The sequence below is a fragment of the Aotus nancymaae genome, unplaced genomic scaffold, assembly GCF_030222135.1.
Source record: "Aotus nancymaae isolate 86718 unplaced genomic scaffold, 86718_ANA_hifiasm-v0.15.2.pri h1tg000108l, whole genome shotgun sequence".
NCBI classification, from domain to species: domain Eukaryota; kingdom Metazoa; phylum Chordata; class Mammalia; order Primates; family Aotidae; genus Aotus; species Aotus nancymaae.
In genome coordinates this window covers 11,703,600-11,724,270 of record NW_026988523.1, presented here as the reverse complement: position 1 = coordinate 11,724,270, position 20,671 = coordinate 11,703,600, and the positions used below count along the sequence as shown (strand labels likewise).

General features: G+C 37.3%; 1 protein-coding gene across 3 annotated transcripts in view; it reads right to left on the bottom strand.

Moving 5' to 3' along the window:
- AXDND1 (axonemal dynein light chain domain containing 1) overlaps positions 1-20,671 on the bottom strand; it is a 117,023-nt gene that overhangs the window by 87,545 nt on the left and 8,807 nt on the right. For 2 of the 3 annotated variants that reach the window (XM_064370797.1, XM_064370796.1), the window contains exons 1-5: positions 14,176-14,853; positions 13,404-13,506; positions 11,279-11,400; positions 6,719-6,859; positions 5,575-5,679 (exon numbers count right to left, since the gene is read on the bottom strand). In XM_064370797.1, the coding sequence (XP_064226867.1) occupies positions 5,575-5,679; positions 6,719-6,859; positions 11,279-11,400; positions 13,404-13,506; positions 14,176-14,288 (584 nt within the window). In that variant the 5' untranslated portion in view covers positions 14,289-14,853. Of the gene's footprint in view, positions 1-5,574; positions 5,680-6,718; positions 6,860-11,278; positions 11,401-13,403; positions 13,507-14,175; positions 14,854-16,482; positions 16,569-17,189; positions 17,311-20,671 lie in introns of those variants that run through there. The other variant, XM_064370798.1, reaches the window with a different exon arrangement.

Below are 20,671 nucleotides of genomic sequence, written 5' to 3'. Positions count from 1 at the left end.
TCACACCACTGCACTCCAGCCTGGGCAACAGAGCGAGATTGTCTTAAATAAAAATAAAAAAAAAAGGGAAAATTAAAAGACTTTCTGAGGTAAATACAAACATAGAAGTTATAAACTAAAAAACAGCATTTCACAAATCTTTTGAAACACTTCCTCCCAAGGACTTTGCAATAAAAATTAAAGGTCACTGAAGTAGAATTCTTCTAGTTTTAGAGGCTTTCGTTTGTTCAAAATAGTAAGAAAAAATTATACCAGTGAATACACATGTAAAAGTTCACTGAGCTATATTCTTAAGATCTGTGCACTTCATTGCCTAAAAATTAGACCTCAATTTTCAAAAGAGAATTAATGACCCTAATTTAACAGCAAAAGCAAAAAATCCAGAATCTCAGTGTCCAACAACAAAAGAGTGGTCAGATAAAAATAGAATGTAGTTAGGCTGGGCGTGGTGGCTCAAGCCTGTAATCCCTGCACTTTAAGAGGCCGAGGCAGATGGGTCTCAAGGTCAGAAGATTGAGAGCAGCCTGACCAACATGGTGAAACCCTGTCTCTACTAAAAAAACAAAAATTATTGGACTGGTACAACGTGAAAGTTCATTGGAAAAAAAACAGTAACACAAAAAAATTAGCTGAATGTGGTGGCACATGCCTGTAATCTCAGCTACTCAGGAGGCTGAGGCAAGGGAATTGCTTGAACCCAGGAGGCAGAGGTTGCAGTGAGCCAAGATCGCGTCACTGCACTCCAGACTGGGCAACAAAGCAAGACTCTGTCTCAAAATGTGTGTGTGTGTGTGTGTGTGTGTGTGTGTAATGTAGTTCTATGAGTTAAAAAAAAAAACACTCTGCAGATAATTAAACATCATCATATTCTTTTTTTGTTTTTGGGTTTTTTTTTGAAATTAAGTTTCACTCTTGTCCACCAGGCTGGAGTGTAATGGTGCAATCTCCGCTCACTGCAACCTCCATACCCAGCTAATTTTTGTGTTTTTAGTAGAGATGGGGTTTCACCATATTGGCTAGAATGGTCTCAAACTCCTGACCTCAAGTGATCCGCTCATCTTGGCCTCCCAAAGTGCTGGGATTGCAGATGTGAGCCACTACACCTGGCTAAACATCATATTCTTAATACTTTGGTAAATGGGAAATTTCTTCATGCTATAATATAAAATGAAAAATCTGAAATGCTAAAATTATAAATTATTTGATCTCGTTTCTGTTTAAAAAAAAAAAAAATACATAGAGAAAGTTCCAGCCCGAGTAATTTGGCATGTGAAAGAAATAAAGGGCATCCAAACTGGAAAGAAGGAAGTCAAATTGTTCCTGTTTGCAGACAGCAAGATCTTATATATTTTAAAAAACAAACAAACAAACCTAAAAGTGGCACCAAAACACTCTTAGAATTGATATGCAAATTCAGTAAAGTTGCAGGATACAAAATCAACATACAAAAATCAGTAGTGTTTCTACACACCAACAATTAAACAGTAGAAAAGAAATCAAGAAAGCCATCCCATTCATAATAGCTACCAACAAAGAACATCTAGGAATAAATTTAATCAAGAAAGTGAAAAATATCTACAAAAAAACTACAAAACACTGATGAAAGAAATTGAAGAGACCCAAATAAACTGAAAGCCATACCATGCTTCTGGATCAGAAGAATTTATATCATTAAAATGAACATATTGCCCAAGCAATCTACAAATTCAATGCAACCCCTATCAAAATACCAATGTCATTTTTTGCAAAAGAAAGAAATAAAAGAAATGAAAATAACAAAACACACTTTAGGAGTCAAGGCAGGAGGATTACTTGAACCCAGGAGTTTGAGACTAGCCTAAGCAACATGGTAAGACCATGTTTCAGGAAAAAAAAAAAAAAAAATTAGCCAGGCACCAGGCACTCTAGTGTGTACCTTTAGTTCCAGCTACTCAGTAGGTTGATGTGGAAATATTGCTTGAGCATGGAAGTCAAGGGTGCAGTGAGCCATGATCATGCAACTGCACTCCAGCCTGGGTGACACAGTGAACCCTGTCTCTATAAAGAATTTTTCATAAAATTAGCCAGGCATGGTGGCTCATGCCTGTAATCTTAGCACTTTGGGAGGCCAAGGTGAGATCACTTGAGGTCAGGAGTTCCAGACCAGCCTGCCCAACATGGCAAAACCCCACTTCTACTAAAAATACAAAAATTCACCAGATATGGTGGCATATGCCTAGAGTCCCAGCTACTTGGGAGGATGAGGCAGGAGAATAGCTTGAACTCAGGAGGCAGAGGTTGCAGTGAGCCAAAATCACACCACTGCATTCCAGCCTGGGCAACAGAGCGAGACTGTCTCAAAAAGAAAAAAGAAAAAGAAAAAAGAAAAAAGAATTTTTTGTAAAATTGGAAAAAATGACTATTAAATCAGATGCACAGATAGTAATGTAAGAACACAGGAAACATGAAAAATAATTCTCTAGTAACAAATCTCAACAAAAAGGAAATTTATAAAATGTCTGAAAAAGATTTCAAAATAATTATATTAAATAAACCCAATGAGATACAAGAAAACACAGATAAAGAACACGAATAAATCAAAAACAATTCATGATCTGGATGAGAAATTCAACAGAGATAGGTATCATAAAAAGGAATGAAACAGAAACCCTGGAATTAAAGAATTCAATAAATGAAATTAAAAATACACCTGAGAGCTTAAACAATAGACTAGATCAAGTAGAAGAAGGAATTTCTGACCTTGAAGACAGGTCTTTTGAAAAAATCTAGTCAGACTTTAAAAAAGAAGAAGAGAAAAAAATTAAAAACAATAAAGAAAGCTTGTGTGGCTATAATGGGACACCATAAAGTGACCACACTTTTTTTATTTGGGGAGTTTCAGAAAGAAAAGAGGTGGACAAAGACACAGAAAACCTATTTAATAAAATAATAGCTTAAAAATTCCCAAATCTTACAAGAGATAAAGACATCCAGATACAGGAAGCTCAAAGATCCCCAATATAATCAACCCACAAAGATATTTTCTGAGGCATATTATAGTCAAACTACCAAAAGTCAGGGACAAAGGGAGAATCCTAAAAACAGCAAGAGAAGAGCATCAAGTTACATATAAGGGAATCCACATCAGACTAATGGATTTCTCAGCAGAAACCTTAGGCAAGGAAAGGATGGAATTATATATTCAAAATGCTAAAAGGAAAAAAAACTGCTAGCCAAGAATTCTATACCTAGCAAAGCCATCCTTCAAAACTGAAGGACAAAAAATCTATTTCTCAGATAAGCAAAAACTGAAAAAATTCATCACCACCAGACCAGCCTTAAGGGAGCCCTATATTTGGAAGCAAAAAGACAATACCTACCATCATGTAAACACATCAAAGTAAAAAATCTCACTGGTAGAGCAGAAACACAAAAGAGAAAAAGAAAGGATTCAAACGTTTCCACTACAGAAAATTAACAAACAGAAATGACAAACAATAAAATAAGAAGAAATGAGAAAAAGCTATACAAAATAATCAGAATATAATTAACAAAATGACAGGAGTAAGTCCTCACCTATCAATAATAACCTTAAATATAAAAAAATTAAATTCTCCCATGTAAAATATATAGATTGGCTGAATGGATACGAAAACGCAACCTAAACATATGCTGCCTCCAAAAAACTCACTTCATTTGCCAAAACATATGTAGCCTACAAGTGAAGAGATAGAAAAAGACATTCTATGCAGATAGAAACCAAAGCAAGCAGGAAGCTATACTTGTATCAGATAAAGCAGATTTTAAGTCAAAATCTATAAAAAGAGACAAAGAGGCCGGGCGCAGTGGCTCACGCCTGTAATCCCAGCACTTTGGGAGGCCGAAGCGGGTGGATCACGAGGTCAAGAGATCAAGACCATCCTGGTCAACATAGTGAAACCCCATCTCTACTAAAAATACAAAAAATTAGCTGGGCATGGTGGCACGTTCCTGTAATCCCAGCTACTCAGGAGGCTGAGGTAGGAGAATTGCCTGAACCCAGGAGGCGGAGGTTGCGGTGAGCCGAGATCGCGCCATTGCACTCCAGCCTGGGTAACGAGAGCGAAACTCCGTCTCAAAAAAAAAAAAAAGAAAAAAAAAGAGACAAAGAAGGTCATTATATGAAGACAAAGTGATCAATTCAGAAAAAAATACAACAACTCTAAATATACATGCACCCAACCCTGGAGTACCCAGATATATAAAGCAAACATTATTAGATCTAAAGAGAGAGATGGAATGTAATGCAATAATAGTTGGGGCCTTCAAAACCCTACTCTCAGCATTCAAAAGATCATCTAGACAGAATATTAACAAAGAAACATTGGATTTAAGCCACACTTTGGAACAAATGGACATAACAGGAATTTACAAAACATTTTATCCAACAGCTGCAGAATACACATTCTTCTCATCAGCACATGAAACATTCTCCACAAATGGCAATATGCTAGGCTACAAAATAAGTCTCAACAAATTTTTAAAAACTGGAAACATATCAAGTATCTTCTCAGACCACAATGAAGTAAAACTAGAAATTAGTAACAAGAGACACTCTGGAAACTGTACAAACACGTGTAAGTTAAACAACATGCTCCTGAATGATCACTGGGTCAGTAAATAAATTAAAAAGAAAAGTTTTTAATGTCTTGAAACAAATGAAGCACAGGCCTATGGGATAATGCAAAAGCAGTGCTAAGAGGGAAGTTCATAGTAATAACCACCTCTTTCAAAAAAGCAGAAAGATTTCAAATAAACAACCTAATGATGTACCTCAAGGAACTAGAAAAGCAAAAACAAACAAAACCCAAAATTAGTAGAAAAAAAAGAAATCATAACTGTCAGAGCAGAAACAAGTGAGAGACTAAAAAAATACAAAAGATCAACAAAATAAAAAGTTCATTTTTTGAAAAAATAAAATCAATAAACGTCTAGCTAGATTACCCAAGGAAAAAAGAGAGACGGCTCAAGCAAATAAAATCAGAAACAAACAAAAACAGATATTACAACTGATACCACTGAAACATAATCATGAACAACAATCGACTAACAAATTGGAATACCTAGAAGAAACAGACATACTCCTGGACACAAAGGAACTGTACCATTCCAAGTGCTTTACTTATATTACTTCCTTTAATACTCATAATAGCCCTGTGAAGTAGATAATATTATTATCCCAATTTTAAATATGGGCAAACTTAGGCCCAGAAAAGTTAAGTGACTTCCCCAAGGTCACACTGCAAGCAGTATGGTTCCAAAATCTATGCTATCTATGCACACTGCCTCTTTATACTTTCTTGTAGAAAACCAGAAAGTAGTAGCCTGCAATCCTCACTCAACAAAAGTGATTAATGTTGAAAGCAACAGTCTATCTCCAAGAGAAAAATCATGTTTTACCTTCTTTCCACTCAGAATCAGAAATCAACTAAATTCAGATAAAATAAGCTATAAGTGTTTTTAGAATTCAGTAAGTTAGTGTCATATATATTATTTCAGAAGCTGTATCAGCTTCTCTTTCCCCTATGTAAGCTACATAAACTTTAAGCAACTCACCTGGCATTCTTTTCAGCATCTAAAAGAGCTTGTGCCAAATCCTTGTGGGCCTTTTCTGTTTCCTTTTTTAATTTTACATCATGTGCCTGAACTAGACACAGTTCCCTGGAATAAAGCAAAGAAATTTTAAATTCATATTTGGAGACTTCCAAAAAGTTTCTACCCAGGAAATCAGATTTATACTCAGGAATCTTCTCAGTTATCATGTGTACTTCCCTTCCTAGTTTTTCCACCTTATAAACCAAATCAAGAAATTCAGTATACATTCTAGATGGAATCTTGCCATGTTTGGAAATAGAATCAGGCTGGCAGAAATCAGGCAAAAAGAAGATGTAGGGGAGATCCTTTAGAATAGAGGGAGGCAGATGTGGACATGCAAGGCCTCCACACTGGTTGACCCCACTTTCTGACATGCCTATCCTATCTTCTTTATTCTCACCACTAATCATCTTGCTTTAAGGTTAGAGGTTAGATGATCACTAACTTTGAGGGCTTTATGATACTTACTTTCTTTGAGATGTGAACATCAACATCCATAATTATGGCATTGCTCTATAACCTGACTAAGGTAAACATTTGTGTTTTACTTTATTTTTATTTTTGTTTTTTGAGACAGGGTCTTGCTCTGTCACCCAGGCTAGAGTGCAGTGGCGCGATCTCAGCTCACTGCAACCTCCTAGGTTCAAGCAATTCTCCTGCCTCAACCTCCCCGGTCATTGGGATTACAGGCATGAGCTACCATGCCCAGCTAATTTTTTGTATATTTAGTACAGATGGAATTTCACCATGTTGGCAAGGTTGGTCCCGAACTCCTGACCTCAAGTGATCCGCCCACCTTAGCCTCCTGAAGTGCTGGGATTATAGGCATGAGCCACCGTGCCCAGTAACATCTATATTTTAGAAGAAAGAGCAAGTCTTTTCCATGTCAAATATATAAAGAATCTTCATTTTTGTGTGAACTTTCATAACCCATTTCTATGTATCTCTATCTACAATGATATCTAGTCCTTTTTGTTCTCTTGCTAAACATGAAAACAGAAGAACTTTGACCTTTAACCATTCCACTTTCCCTAAATGTTTTTTGCTCCCTTTAAAGACATGACATTGATTTTTGTTTTGTGTTTAAGATAATCACAGTTTTTACCTGGTCAGTTCTTCAATAACATGCTTGAAATTATACAATTCTTCTAAAATGCGCTGGTCCATCACTCGCTGAGTTACCAAGTCTTTGTAGAAATCAATCATCTGCCGGACAATCTGGTCAAGCATCTGCACATACCTCTCTCTGCATGAAAAATAACAAAAAGCTCCTAGATCTGATGAGTGAATTCAGTAAATTCTCAGGTTACAGAATCAGTGTATGCAAATGAGTAGCACTGGTATACACCAAGAAAACCAAGCTGAGAATCACATCAAGAAATCAATCCCTTTTACAACAGCTACAAAAAAAAGAAAAGAAAATACTTAGGAATATACTTAACCAATGAGATGAAAGATCTCTACAAAGACAACTAACCAAAAAACACTGCTGAAAAAACATCGCATATGACACAAACAAATGGAAACACATCCAATGTTTGCAGATGAGTAGAATCAATATTGTGAAAATAACCATACTACAAAACTCAATCTACAAATGCCATGCAATTCCCATCAAAAATACCATCATCGTTCTTCACAGTACTGGAAAAAAAAATCCTAAAATTCATATGGAAACAAAAAAGAGCCCACATAGCCAAAGAAATACTAAGCAAAAAGAACAAATCTGGAGACATAACATTACCTGACTTCGAACTATACTACAAGGCTACAGTTACCAAAACAGCATGGTACTGGTATAAAAATAGGCACATAGACCAATGGAACAGATTAGAGGACCCAGAAATAAAGTCAGATACTTAACGGCCAACTGATCTTCGACAAAGCATACAAAAACATAATGTGGGAAAAAGACACCCTATTCAACAAATGGTGCTGGGATAATTAGCAAGCCACATGTAGAAGAATGACACTGGATCCTCATTTCTCACCTTATACAAAAATCAACTCAAGATGGATCAAAGACTTAAATCTAAGACCTGAAACCATAAAAATTCTAGAAGATAACATCAGAAAAATTCTTCTAGACATTGGCTTAGGCAAAGAATTGGTAACCAAGAACCCAAAAGCAAATGCAACAAAAATAAAAATAAATAGATGGGAAGTAAGTAAACTAGAAAGCTTCTTTTGCACAGCAAAAGAAATCATCAGAGAGTAAGCAGACAACCCACAGGTGACATTACTACAGATTCCATGAATATTTTAAAAATAATAAGAGAATATTATGAACAGCTTTATATACTAACAAATTCCAAAATGTAGATAAAATGAACACATTTCTGGAAAGATGCAAACCACCAAAAGTCACTCAAGAAGGACTAGATAACCTGAATATATTGGAAAATGGAATTTGTAATTAAAACCCCTCAAGAAAAGAAAATTCTTGACCCACATAGCATTACTGGTAAACACAGCCAAACACTTAAAAAAGAAACACCAAGACTATACAAAAATTGAAAAGGACAGAATATTTTCTAATACATTCTCTGAGGCCAGTATTACTCTAACACCAAAACCAGACAAAGACATCACAAGAAGGCTAAAAACCATTCCTCCTTATGAATGCAGATATAAAAATTCTCAGCAAAATACTAGCAAATCATACCCAGCAACATATCAAAAGAAATATACAGGTCAGGCATGGTGGTTCACACCTATAATCCCAGCATTTTGGGAGGCCAAGGCAGGTGGATCACCTAAGGTCACGAGTTCGAGACCAGCCTGGCCAATGTGGTGAAATCCCATCTCTACTAAAAACATGAAAATTAGCTGGGCGTGGTGACGCATGCCTGTAATCCCAGCTACTCAGTAGGTTGAGTCAGGAGCATTGCTTCAACCTGGGAGGCAGAGGTTGCAGTGAGCTAAGACTGTGCCACTGCACTCCAGCCTGGGCAACAGAACAAGACTCTGTCTCAAAAAAAAAAAAAAAAAAAAACGGAATATATAGTTGGCCCTCCATATCTGTGGGTTCTGCATCCCTGGATTCAACCAATCACAGATTGAAAATATTAAAAAAAAAAAAAAAAAAAAAAAATGTTGGTTGGCGGACAAACACAATGGGAGCCAGCACTTTGGGAGGCCAAGGAGGATCACAGGGTCTTACTATGTTGCCTAGGCTGGTCTAGGCTGAAAGACATCCTAGGCGACATAGTAAGACCACTGTCCCTGCAAAAAATAAAAATAAAAATTTAGCCAGTCATGTTGGAGCATGCCTGCAGTCCCAGCTACTCAGCAGACTGAGGGGGAAGGACTATTTGGACCCAGGAAGTTGAGGATGCAGTGAGCTTTGTTTACGTGCAGCACTCCAACATTGGCAGCAGAGCAAGATCCCATCGCTTAAAAAAAAAAAAACAGTCATGTCTGTATTAAACATGTACAGACTTTTTTCCTTCTTATTAGTCCAACATTGGCAGCAGAGCAAGATCCCATCGCTTAAAAAAAAAAAAAAAGAACAGTCATGTCTGTATTAAACATGTACAGACTTTTTTTCCTTCTTCCTAGTCCCTAAACAAGACAGAATAACAACTATTTACACAGTATTTACATGGCATTAGATATTGTAAATAATGTAGAGGTGATTTATAGTACACCAGGGGATGTACATAGGTTATATACCAATACTACACCATTTTGTATAAGGGACTTGAGCATCCACGGACTTTAGTATCTGGGCGGGGGGAGGAAGGGAGTCCTGGAATCAATCCTCCATACATAGGGAAGGGAAGACTGTATATGCCAATGCCAATGGGATTCAGCAGAGGAATGCAAGGTTGGATTAATATACAAAAAATCAGTCAAAGCATTATGCCTGAATAACAAAGGACAAAAACAACATGATAATTTCAGTAGATACAGCAGTATTTGACAAAATTGCTTGAGCTCAAGAGTTTAAGACCAGCCTGGGGAACATAGTGCGACCTCATCCCTACTAAAAAATTTTAAACATGAGCCAGGTAGGGAGACATGTGCCTATAGTCCCAACTATTCAACAGGCTGACATGGGAGGGTCACTTGAGCCCGGGAGATTGAGGCTGCAGTGACCCACGATTACACCACTGTACACCAGCCTGGGTGACAGAGCAAAACCCTGTCTCAAAAAATAAAAATAAAACCACATCTCAACCCTGTGACACATCTCAATGCTTGGCACAGACTAGATACTCAATAAATTATCAGTGCTTTATGAATAAACAGACAAAAACTTTCACAGACGCTATTACCTTCATTTACATATGAGAAAACTAAGGCTCAGATTTTTACCAAGGTCACACACCTAGATAAACATTTGAAACAAAATCAGCTTGATTACAGATCGTATACTTTTCCCACTATTTTCTAATCATAACAGAATATGGTGTGAAACATCTCAAAAGAAATTTTAAAAGAGTTCTCAATCACTATATTTTTACTACATAGAATATAATAAAAATGTGGCTGGTAGCGGTGGCTCATGCCCATAATCTCACTGTTTTGGGAGGCCAAGGTGGGTGGATCACTTGAGTCCAGGAGTTCAAGACCACCTAGGTAACATAGTGAAATCCCATCTCTATTAAAAATACAGAAATTAGGACAGGTGCGGTAGCTCATGCCTATAATCCCAGCATTTAAGAGGCCAAGGCGGGTGGATCACCTGAGGACAGGAGGCAAAGGCAGGTGGATCACCTCAGGTCAGGAGGTCGAGACCAGCCTGGCCAACATGGTGAAATCCCATATCTACTAAAAATACAAAAATTAGCCAGGCGTAGTGGCAGACACCTGTAATCCCAGCTACTAGGGAGGCTGAGGCAGGAGAATTGCTTTAACCCAGGAGACAGAGGTTGCAGTGAGCCGAAATTGTACCACTGCATTCCAGCCTGGGTGACAGAGTGAGACTCTGTCTCAAAAAAAAAAAAATTAGCTGAGCATGGGAGCACATGCCTGTTAGTCCCAACTACTTGGGAGGCTGAGGCAGGAGGATCATTTGAGATCAGGAGGTAGAGGTTGCAGTGAGCCAAGATTGTGCCACTGCATTCCAGCCTGGGCAACAGAGTAAGACTCCGTCTCAAAAAAAAAAAAAAAGTGGGCCGGGCACGGTGGCTCACACCTGTAATCCCAGCACTTTGGGAGGCCGAGGAGGGTGGATCACGAGGTCAAGAAATCGAGACCACCCTGGTCAACATGGTGAAACCCCGTCTCTACTAAAAATACAAAAAAAAATTAGCTGGGCATGGTGGTGTGTGCTTGTAATCCCAGCTACTCAGGAGGCTGAGGCAGGAGAAGTGCCTGAACCCAGGAGGTGGAGGTTGCGATGAGCCGAGATTGCACCATTGCACTCCGGCCTAGGTAACGAGAGCGAAACTCCATCTCAAAAAAAAAAAAAAAAAAAGTAAGCTATAGACCCTTTCTGTATATTAACAAAAAAGAAAAAAAATGCAATTAGTTTATTTATTTTCGGCAGAATAGAGAAGTGTACTTTTCTGGCATTCTCAAAAGTAAATATAAAGACAAATCTAATATAAAAATCAAAAGGTGTGAATACAAAACACATCTCAGTTGGTAAAAAAAAAAAAAAAGAAGAAGAAAAAAAATCAAAAGGAAACTGGACTATTCCAATAATAGCACTAACCTGACTTTAGACAGAAGTTCTCCTCTGTCTGCACAGTCCACAGTGACTTGTCGAATAAGTTCATGAAATATCGTATTGTAAATGGTCTGTTCCTTCTTCAATATATGTAGCAGTTTGTGCATCTATCAGAAGGTAAGTAACATAGTCAGTACTTACTACAGTCCTATCAGTAAAAAACATTTTAGGAGGTTGTCACTCTGAATGTAAATAGATTTTAGAAACATCTTGATTCATTTATTTCACTTACATTTTCATTTATATATATATTCAAAAGTGATATTTGATTTTTAAAAGTTGCTCTGGCCAGGTGCAGTGGCTTACACCTGTAATCCCAACGCTTTGGAAGGCCAAAGTGGGTAGACTGAGGCAAGGAGTTTCAGACCAGCCTAGACAATACAGTGAGACCCTGTCTGTACAAAAAATATAAAAATTAGCTGGGCATGGTGGCACACACCTGTAGTCCCAGCTACTCAGGAGGTCGACGTGGGAGGTTGTGGCTGCAGTGACCAGTGATCACACCACTGTACTCCAGCTTGGGTGACAAGAGCGAGACTTTGTCTCAAAAAAATTTTTTTGGTTTAATCATGTGCCTCTGTATCTGATGCACTGAAAAGGTCACAATATCGTGTTATGAAATATCGTGTTGTAAATGGTCTGTTCCTTCTTCAATATATGTAGCAGTCTGTGCATCTGTCAGAGGTAAGTAACATAATCAGTACTTATTACAGTCTTATCTGTAAAAACATTTTACTGATGCACTGAAAAGGTTACAATATCACTTCTATGTTGTACCTGCCAAAAATACAAAACCTCAATCTAAAATCATGACTTTACATCTGACAAACCAAAATTGAGGAACATTCTACAGAATAACTGGCTTGTGTTCTTCAAAATAACAAGGTCAAGAAAAACAAAGAAAGTCTGAGAAACTGTTTCAGATTAAACTTGTCTAAAGAAACATGACAACTGGCCAGGAGCAGTGGCTCACACCTGTAATCCCAGCACTTTGGGAGGCCGAGGTGAGCAGATCGCCTGAGGTTAGGAGTTCGAGACCAGCCTGGCCAACACCGAGAAACCCCATCTCTACTAAAAAAAAAAAAAAAAAGTCGGGCATGGTGGCAGGCACCTGCAATCCCTGCTACTCCGGAGGCTGAGGCAGGAAGGAGAATCACTTGAACCCAGAGGCGGAGGTTGCAGTAAGCTGAGATCACACCATTGCCCTCCAGTCTGGGCAACAAGAGTGAGACTTTGTCTCAAAAAAAGAAAGAAAGAAAGAAAGAAAGAAAGAAACACGACAACTAAAAGAACTGTGTGATCCTCGAATTCTGGACTAGGAAGAAAAAATAGCTATTTTTAAAAGTCACTTATAGAGACAATTGATAAAATATAAAATTTAAATGTGGTCTATGTTAAAGAATATTATCATATCAACATTAAATTTCCTGGTAACTATATTATGGAAATATAAGAGAATGTCCTTGTTTATAGGAAATGTGTCCCAAAATATCTGGGTGCTCATGAGGCATGTCTCTCACTCACTCTAAAATGGTCCAGAACGAAACGATGCATACGTAGACAGAGAAGGAGAGAGAATGATAAAGCAAATGGCACAATATAAATAACTGGATGGAGAATCTAGGTAAAGGTTACATAGCAGTGTCTTGTATTGAAGTTTTTCTTTAAGTTTCAAATTCTACACAAATAAAATATAAAAAACAAAAAAGAAATAGCCCTGACAAAGAAAAAAGTCTCTATATAAGACTAAAAGAGTTCTTTCTTAAGTAGAAAATAATAGTTACAAGTGGTGGCCAGGTCTTACAATCAATGATACCTTATGTTTGGTGGAATAATAATACTAACAATTAATTATATAGTATCTACCACATGCCAGGAACTGTTCTAAACCCATTACATTTATTAAGTCATTTCATCTTCACAAAAACCCTATGAGGTAGATGATATTATTATCTCTAATGTTCAAATGAGGAAACTAAGGTACAAATTCATTAAATGACTTGTCCAAGGCCACCAGCTAACACATGGCAGAGTCAGAATTCTAACCTAGGCAGTACACCTCCAGAGGGCATGCTCTTAGCCACCAGGTTGCATTCATCTTTGCGATTACCTTGGTTGGTCCTGTATATTCCTGATTTTCCACACCAGCCCTCTCTAGCATAGTATCCATCACATCATTCAGCTTGGCCACTTCTACTCTTTTATTAGGTTTCCTAAAAAATTAAGGGGGCAGACTTTACGTAATTAACATTGCAACAGGTAATTCTCAAATGGCAAAAGAATATAATATGTGTAAAGAGAATATATATACCCTCTGGGATATTAACGGCATTTTAAGCATTAGACCTGTATCTATTAATCTATTGGGAGATCAGTAATATAGTAGAAATAATCAAGAAAATCCAAATAGTATGATTCTCTTTTTCATAAAAGAAAATAATGCTTCCAACCCCAAAATTCTATATACTATTACATAGGAGTGTAAGAACATAGAAAAATAAAGAATGTGAGGAAATAAACATCAAACTTTTAACACTGGTTACCTCACAATGTGAGAGAAGAAAAGGGACAAAGAAAAGGAAAAAAAAAACTACAGCAAAATGAAGAAATACTAATGGTTAAATACAGAATATAAAAGTACTTTATAGCATTTAAATATAATGCTATATATGTAAAATTGAATATGCAATTAGACAAAATACATAAACATTGAATATACAATTGGAAAAATGAAAACACTGATTAGATGATGAAATTGTAGGAAATTATTATCTTGGGTTTCTGCTATAATTTTAATAATTTTGTTTAACAAAGTACCAAGAAATATATATGTATATACTTATTCTTTCTGAGAAACACTTTAGAAAATAAACTGTACTTACATGGATGGGAAGAGCAAGAGTCTGTTTTCACTATCTGTGAGGAGAGTAGTGTATTTGCTACAATAAATAAGATAGGTAAATGTTATTTTAAGAAAATTTTCTGGCCTGTTCATCAATTAGCACAACTAACCCCCAGAATCTTGGTTTCTAAGTACCGTCCTCCACTAAACGGAATCAGAATTCCTTGGAGAAGTGACTCACCACTCATTCCAGGGCTGGAGTTGGAAAATACAAGTTGAACCTGGAAGCCTTATCAAGTCAGAAAATAAGTGTTCAAATAATCATAAGGACATGTCCAAAGAACACAAGAGACTGCTCGAAGGAGCCACCTTTGGCCATTGGCCAAATCTGGAAAAATCTGACCCCCAAACTAACAGGCTAGGCACAGTGGCTCACACCTGTAATCCTAACACTTTGGGAGGCTGAGGCAGGAGGATCACTTGCAGTCAGGAGTTCGAAACCAGCCTGGCCAACATGGTGAAACACTATCCCTACTAAAAACACAAAGAATTAGCCAGGTGTGGTGATGGGTGCCTATAATCCCAGCTACTTGGGAGGCTGAGGCAGGAGAATTGCTTGAACCTAGGAGGCTGAGGTTGCAGTAAGCCAAGATCGTGCCACTGCACTCCAGCCTGGGCAACAGAGCAAGACCCTGTCTCAAAAAAAAACACTAAAAAATTAAAATAAAAAAAAAAATAAAAATGATAGTAAAGAATTAAAATCCATCAAATAAAATAGAAATCCATTATTCCATATGGTAAAATGACAACTAACAAATTGACAGAAGAAATGATGATCATACAGAAGAAATTATGAAATTCATCAAGGCCTGGCACGGTGGCTCAATGCCTGTAATCCCAGCACTTTGGGAGGCCAAGGTGGGTGGATCACCTGAGGTCAGGAGTTCGAGACCAGCCTAGCCAACAGGGCAAAACCCTATCTCTACTATAAATACAAAAATTAGCCAGGCATGGTGTCAGGCACCTGTAGTCCCATCTTCTCGAGAGGCTGAGGCATGAGAATTGCTTGAACCCAAGGGGCAGAGGTTGCAGTGAACAGAGATCATGCCACTTCACTCCAGCCTGGGTGACAACGTGAGACTTCACCTCAAAAAAAAAAAAATCATCAAAAGATCTATAACTAATGAGTTGTTAGGAAATACATACTAAAGTATTTGGTGGTAGATTACTTACTCTTAAATAGTTTGAAAATATGCGCATGTATATGCATGCTTATATGTGTGTAAGAGCAAATGAGACAAAGTATAAACAACCAGTGACTCAGGCTGGAGGGTACACAGGCATTCCTTTTTCCATTTTTGCAACTTTTTATGTCTGAAGTTACATAAAAATAAAAGGTTACCAAAAAATGAACTCCATTTAATTCTCTTGGGCAAAATATTGTTCTGATACATACCATCACAACAAAATGCAATATATTATAACATACGTATTGGAAAGACAATATCAAAAGAGTGCCAGCCTCTGCATATTTTATTATAAAACCTTAGTGCAAAGTTCTAGTTTTCTAAACTATAAAACATTCAAGTGTTGTTTCAGAAAATAAAAGCAAGATCCCATTTTCAATCCCATAAATAGAAATCAAAGGTGACAAGATGATTAGTCTGCAATGAGGAGCCAAGCCCTGGAGTGTGCATTATGAGATGCAGGCTCAAGGGCTACTTTCCTTTGTCTCCATGATCATTGCTCAAAATCATTCCTAAAGGGCACAGTCATGCATTCAAAACAAAGTCCCATTTTTTAAAAAGTTCAAAATTAAATAGCAGGAAAAAATATGAATAATTTTTTAATCACTAACATCCCAAACTCTTTTAAGTACTTAATTTGTATCTTTCTTAATTGTATTAGCATGGCTGGCTTAATGTTTCCTCATTTCAGTTCATATATTGCTTAGGAATATGAGTATACTATTCTCAGGTTCTTCTATGCATGGGAAGGAGCAAAAAGTTCAACTTGTCAGGTATTCTTTTTTTTGAGATGGAGTTTTGCTCTTGTTGTCCAGGCTGGAATGCAATGGCGGACCTTGGATCACTGCAACCTCTGCCTCTCAGGTTCAAGTGATTCTCCTGCCTCAGTCTCCCTAGTAGCTGGGATTACAGGCACGTGTCACTATGCCCGGCTAATTTTTTTGTATTTTTAGTAGAGACAGGGTTGCATCATGTTGGCCAGGCTGGTCTTGAACTCCTGACCTCAGATGATCTGGACGCCTCAGTCTCCCAAAGTGCTGGGATTACAGGTGTGAGTCATGGTACCCAGCTAGGTATTCTTTACATATCATAGTACTCACTCATCATAACACTCCAAACCTGAAACTCCTGTACTTGACACAATATGAAATTCTTCAGGAATCAAAGTATCTGTTAGTCTCTTTGGCTTAAAAGCAAAGCAAAGCAAAAGAAAAGAATGAATACATTAATAGACGAAAAAATTCACTTGCACAAGTCCTAATTCCTAACCCAAAGAGATACTATTTTTTAAGTTAAGAAATTTTGACTGGAGAAATAACAATATTTTCAGTAATGTGGATCACAGCAAATGACAAAAACTAAGCAGAGCACACATTTCTAAAACAACCATGAATTAAAGAATAACCTTGGTTCTAGTATTAGTTACATGTGTCCCATATATTCAGAAGTGTATTGATTCTTTTCCTTTAAATTAAGCAGAGAATTTAAAATTTAACTTAGCAAGATACCAAAGATAAGAATCCTACAACTTCATATGTGCATTTCTGGGGGAAAAACAATCAAATCTCCCACATTGTGTTTTTTAGATTAAAACAGATTAACTGTTGTTTGGAAAATGGCTTGAAAGAAGTTATTTTCATCTTTTCCTGCTAAATACCCTTTTCCCATTTTAAGAAATAATTTGAAAATGCTATGAAGATTGGTGAGCAATGCAGGTTGTTATAGTATGATATTGTTTTATAGTTTGGAGAAGTAAGTTTTAAAAGTATATTGGGAGAAAAGATTATTTGTCAAATACTTTATTTACCTTATGGGGCACAAGGACACCATCATGTGACTGCAATGAAGGGGCCAAATGCGGGGGACAAACTGCTTTCTCCTTAGTCTGTCCTTTGGCATATTTAACATCATACAGAAAAGAAATATCCCTAAAAAGTAAGAAAAATATATTTACAAAATAAATTTTCTATCTGGATACCACATAACAGCAGGTAAGATCCACACATATCCTTCTAATGGGTAAGATGGTCCTTTGTGTCAGCAAAACTGATCTCCTTACCTAACATTTTACTAAAACTGAAGCATTAAACATGAGTTCCCCCACACTTTCTCTTCTCCTCCTGAAATTTCTCATTCATATCACAAACTCTTCCCTTCCCTTTAGTATCAGTTTAAAATATATTCTCTTCCCTATGGTTATTCCCTCCACTTAGGTCCTCGATTCCATCTTTGCCCATATCTCAGGAGTCTCATTCCATCAGTCATAACTTTGTCTATCTCCCACTCTACTGGAACATTCCCTTTGATCTATAACAAACCTTTTCCCCTTCTAAAGATCTTTCTTCGACCATGCATTGCTGTCATGTTATTGTTGCTGTTATTATCATTATTTTTTATTTAGTGCATAAAAATTTTCTGGGGGTTGTATGTTGTTGTTGTTGTTGTTGTTATTATTATTATCATTATTATTATTATTTGAGACAGAGTCTCACTCTGTTGCCCAGGCTGGAGTGTGATGGCACAATCTCGGCTCACTGCAACCTTCACCTCCTGGGTTCAAGCAATTCTCTTGCCTCAGCCTCCTATGTAGCTGGGATTACAGATATGTGCCCCCACACCCAGCTAATTTTTTGTATTTGTAGTATAGATGGAGTTTTGCCATGTTGGCCACGCTGGTCTCGAACTCCTGGCCTCAGGTGATCCACCCGCTTCAGCCTCCCAAAGTGCTGGGATTACAGGCATGAGCCAACGCACCCAGCTGCCGTCATGTAATTATGATCTATCAATGGATCAACTGATTGAGTTATCATTGCTCACTTTCTGTTAAACATCAAACTTCCTGAAATTGTACTGCAATCTGACTTCCACCCATACCTCTCTTCTGAAACTATTTTCTAGAAAGCTGGCGATGATTACCACCACCACTGCCAAGTTAAACAATCTCTTAGCAGTTATCTTCTACCACACTTCCCTGAAATATTTTCCAGGGTTGATCACATTTGCAACTTTTCTGTGAGTCTTTAAATTATTTCAAAATAAGAAGTTTAATAAAACAAAATAAAGAAAAGTAGGGAAAAAAATCCTCTGGTGACCAAGAAGTGGGCAAGTGCTCTACGTTAGACCAACATACTCTCCAAGGAGACTGAATCTTGAGTCATTGACTCTTTTAAGATTTCCAAGACAGAAAACAATAGGCATTAATTCATCACCACAATGGTGCCCTGAAATGATTTTCCATTATCCTTCTATAAACTCCAAATGTATTTACTGGTTTACATAATAAAGACTAACTCAGCATGTACTGTATACCAGGCACTATTCTGGGAGCTAAGAACATTGATAATGAAAAAAGGAAATAAAAAGTTCCTACCCTCATGGAACTAAGATTCTAGTTGAATGACAATAAAGAAATATTACAATTTCAAGGCCAGGTGCAGTGACTCATGCCTGTAGTACCAGCACTTTGGGAGGCCAAGGCGGGCAGATCATTTGAGGTCAGGAGTTCAGGACCACTCTCGCCAATATGGCGAAACCCCATCTCTACTAAAAATACAAAAATTAGCTGAGTGTGGTGGCACATGCCTGTAGTCCCAACTACCTGAGCGGCTGAGGCAGGAGAATCACTTGAACCTGGGAGGCAAAGGTTGTAGTAAGCCAAGATTGCACCACTGCACTCCAGCCTGGGAGACAGAGCGACACTCCATCTCAAAAAAAAAACAAAAAAAAAAACCCTACATTATTAAATTTGGGTGCCCTGGGTTCTAGGATTGTACATGAACATGCCTAAAATTCATTAATTTGCTCAGCAAATATTTATTAACCATATTATAAGTGACAGAAAGTACGCTAGATGAAAGGAATATAGAACTATTTTTTTAAATAGACATAGTCCCTACCATTGGAGAGCCTTCAATATAGAGGTGAAGATTCTCAAACCAAAGAAAAGTATTATTACAACAGAGAACAGAATGTTATTGGAACAACTAATAACAACACCTAAATACAGTTTAGACCGAGTCAGGGAAAACCTCAGAAGGCAGTTAACAGTGAGAACAAAAAACTGATTTGGATTTAGGTAAGCAACCAAAAGGCGTAAGTATTTCAGGTAGAGAACAGCATATGCGTAGGTCCTGAAACAGGACAGCACGCTGTGACTTCAGTGAACTGAAAGTTGAGTATAGTTGGCCCTTGAACACCACACCCTTGAACTGTGTGGGTCTGCTTGCACGTGAATTTTTTTCAACCAGACAGACTGAAAATATAGTTTTCACTGGATATAAAACCCTCATACACAGAGCGCCAACTTTTCATATACATGAGTTTCTGATGCATGTATGGCTGACTGCAGGAATTGAGTATACACAGATTCTGGTATCTGCAGATGTCCGAGAACCAATCCCCCACATATACCGAGGGATGACTTACTGAGGGATGACTGAACATGTAGTTGAAGTATGAAGAATAAAATTATTGAAATTAGAGCACTAAACATGGCAAGTCATGTTTAAAAGGTTGGGCTTTCTTCTAAGAGAAGCTAGAAAGGTTTTATAGACGAAATGAAATTTTAAATTCTTTTAGAATTACTATAATGGTTATAATATTGTGAAATGGTGGGAGAGGGTGTGCTTTGAGGGCAGTGTCATTTGGCAGCTGATGTGGCATGAGGTTGGTGGCAACAGGCCAATTCTTGTGCCCCAGGAAGATCCTGAAATATATGACGTTGACCATAAACTATTTTTAAAGGTATATTGGTAGTAAAAGACATCAAGCTATTGATGCCCTGTGCTGTGATATTCTGGTTCTCTTGGACATGGCTAGGGGAGAAATGTTAGAGCTTTATTTCCCAATTCTTGGGATTCTTTCTCTGCTCCACCCTCTTACAGGTTTTAGATAGTCACAAAGATCTGAACAAGCTACTCTCAGGATGATGGATCAGCAGTTCCTATCAAACCAATAAATGCTGGAGAAGTTGGCCATTACAATTGTTTAGTTAGCTAAAAATAATGAACGCTTCATGTATATATATATCTGTGTCCATGTATATTTATATTATATATATACATATGTACACATATATGTACATATGTATATACATACATGTACATATGAATGTATATATACACATATACATCTATGTATATGTGTATATATACATTATATGTGGTTATACATTATATATTTTATATAATTACACATATATTATACATGCAATATTTTATATACATATACACGCACATAATTATCTAAACAATATGTTGGGGCCAGGCTAACGCCTATAATCCTAGCATT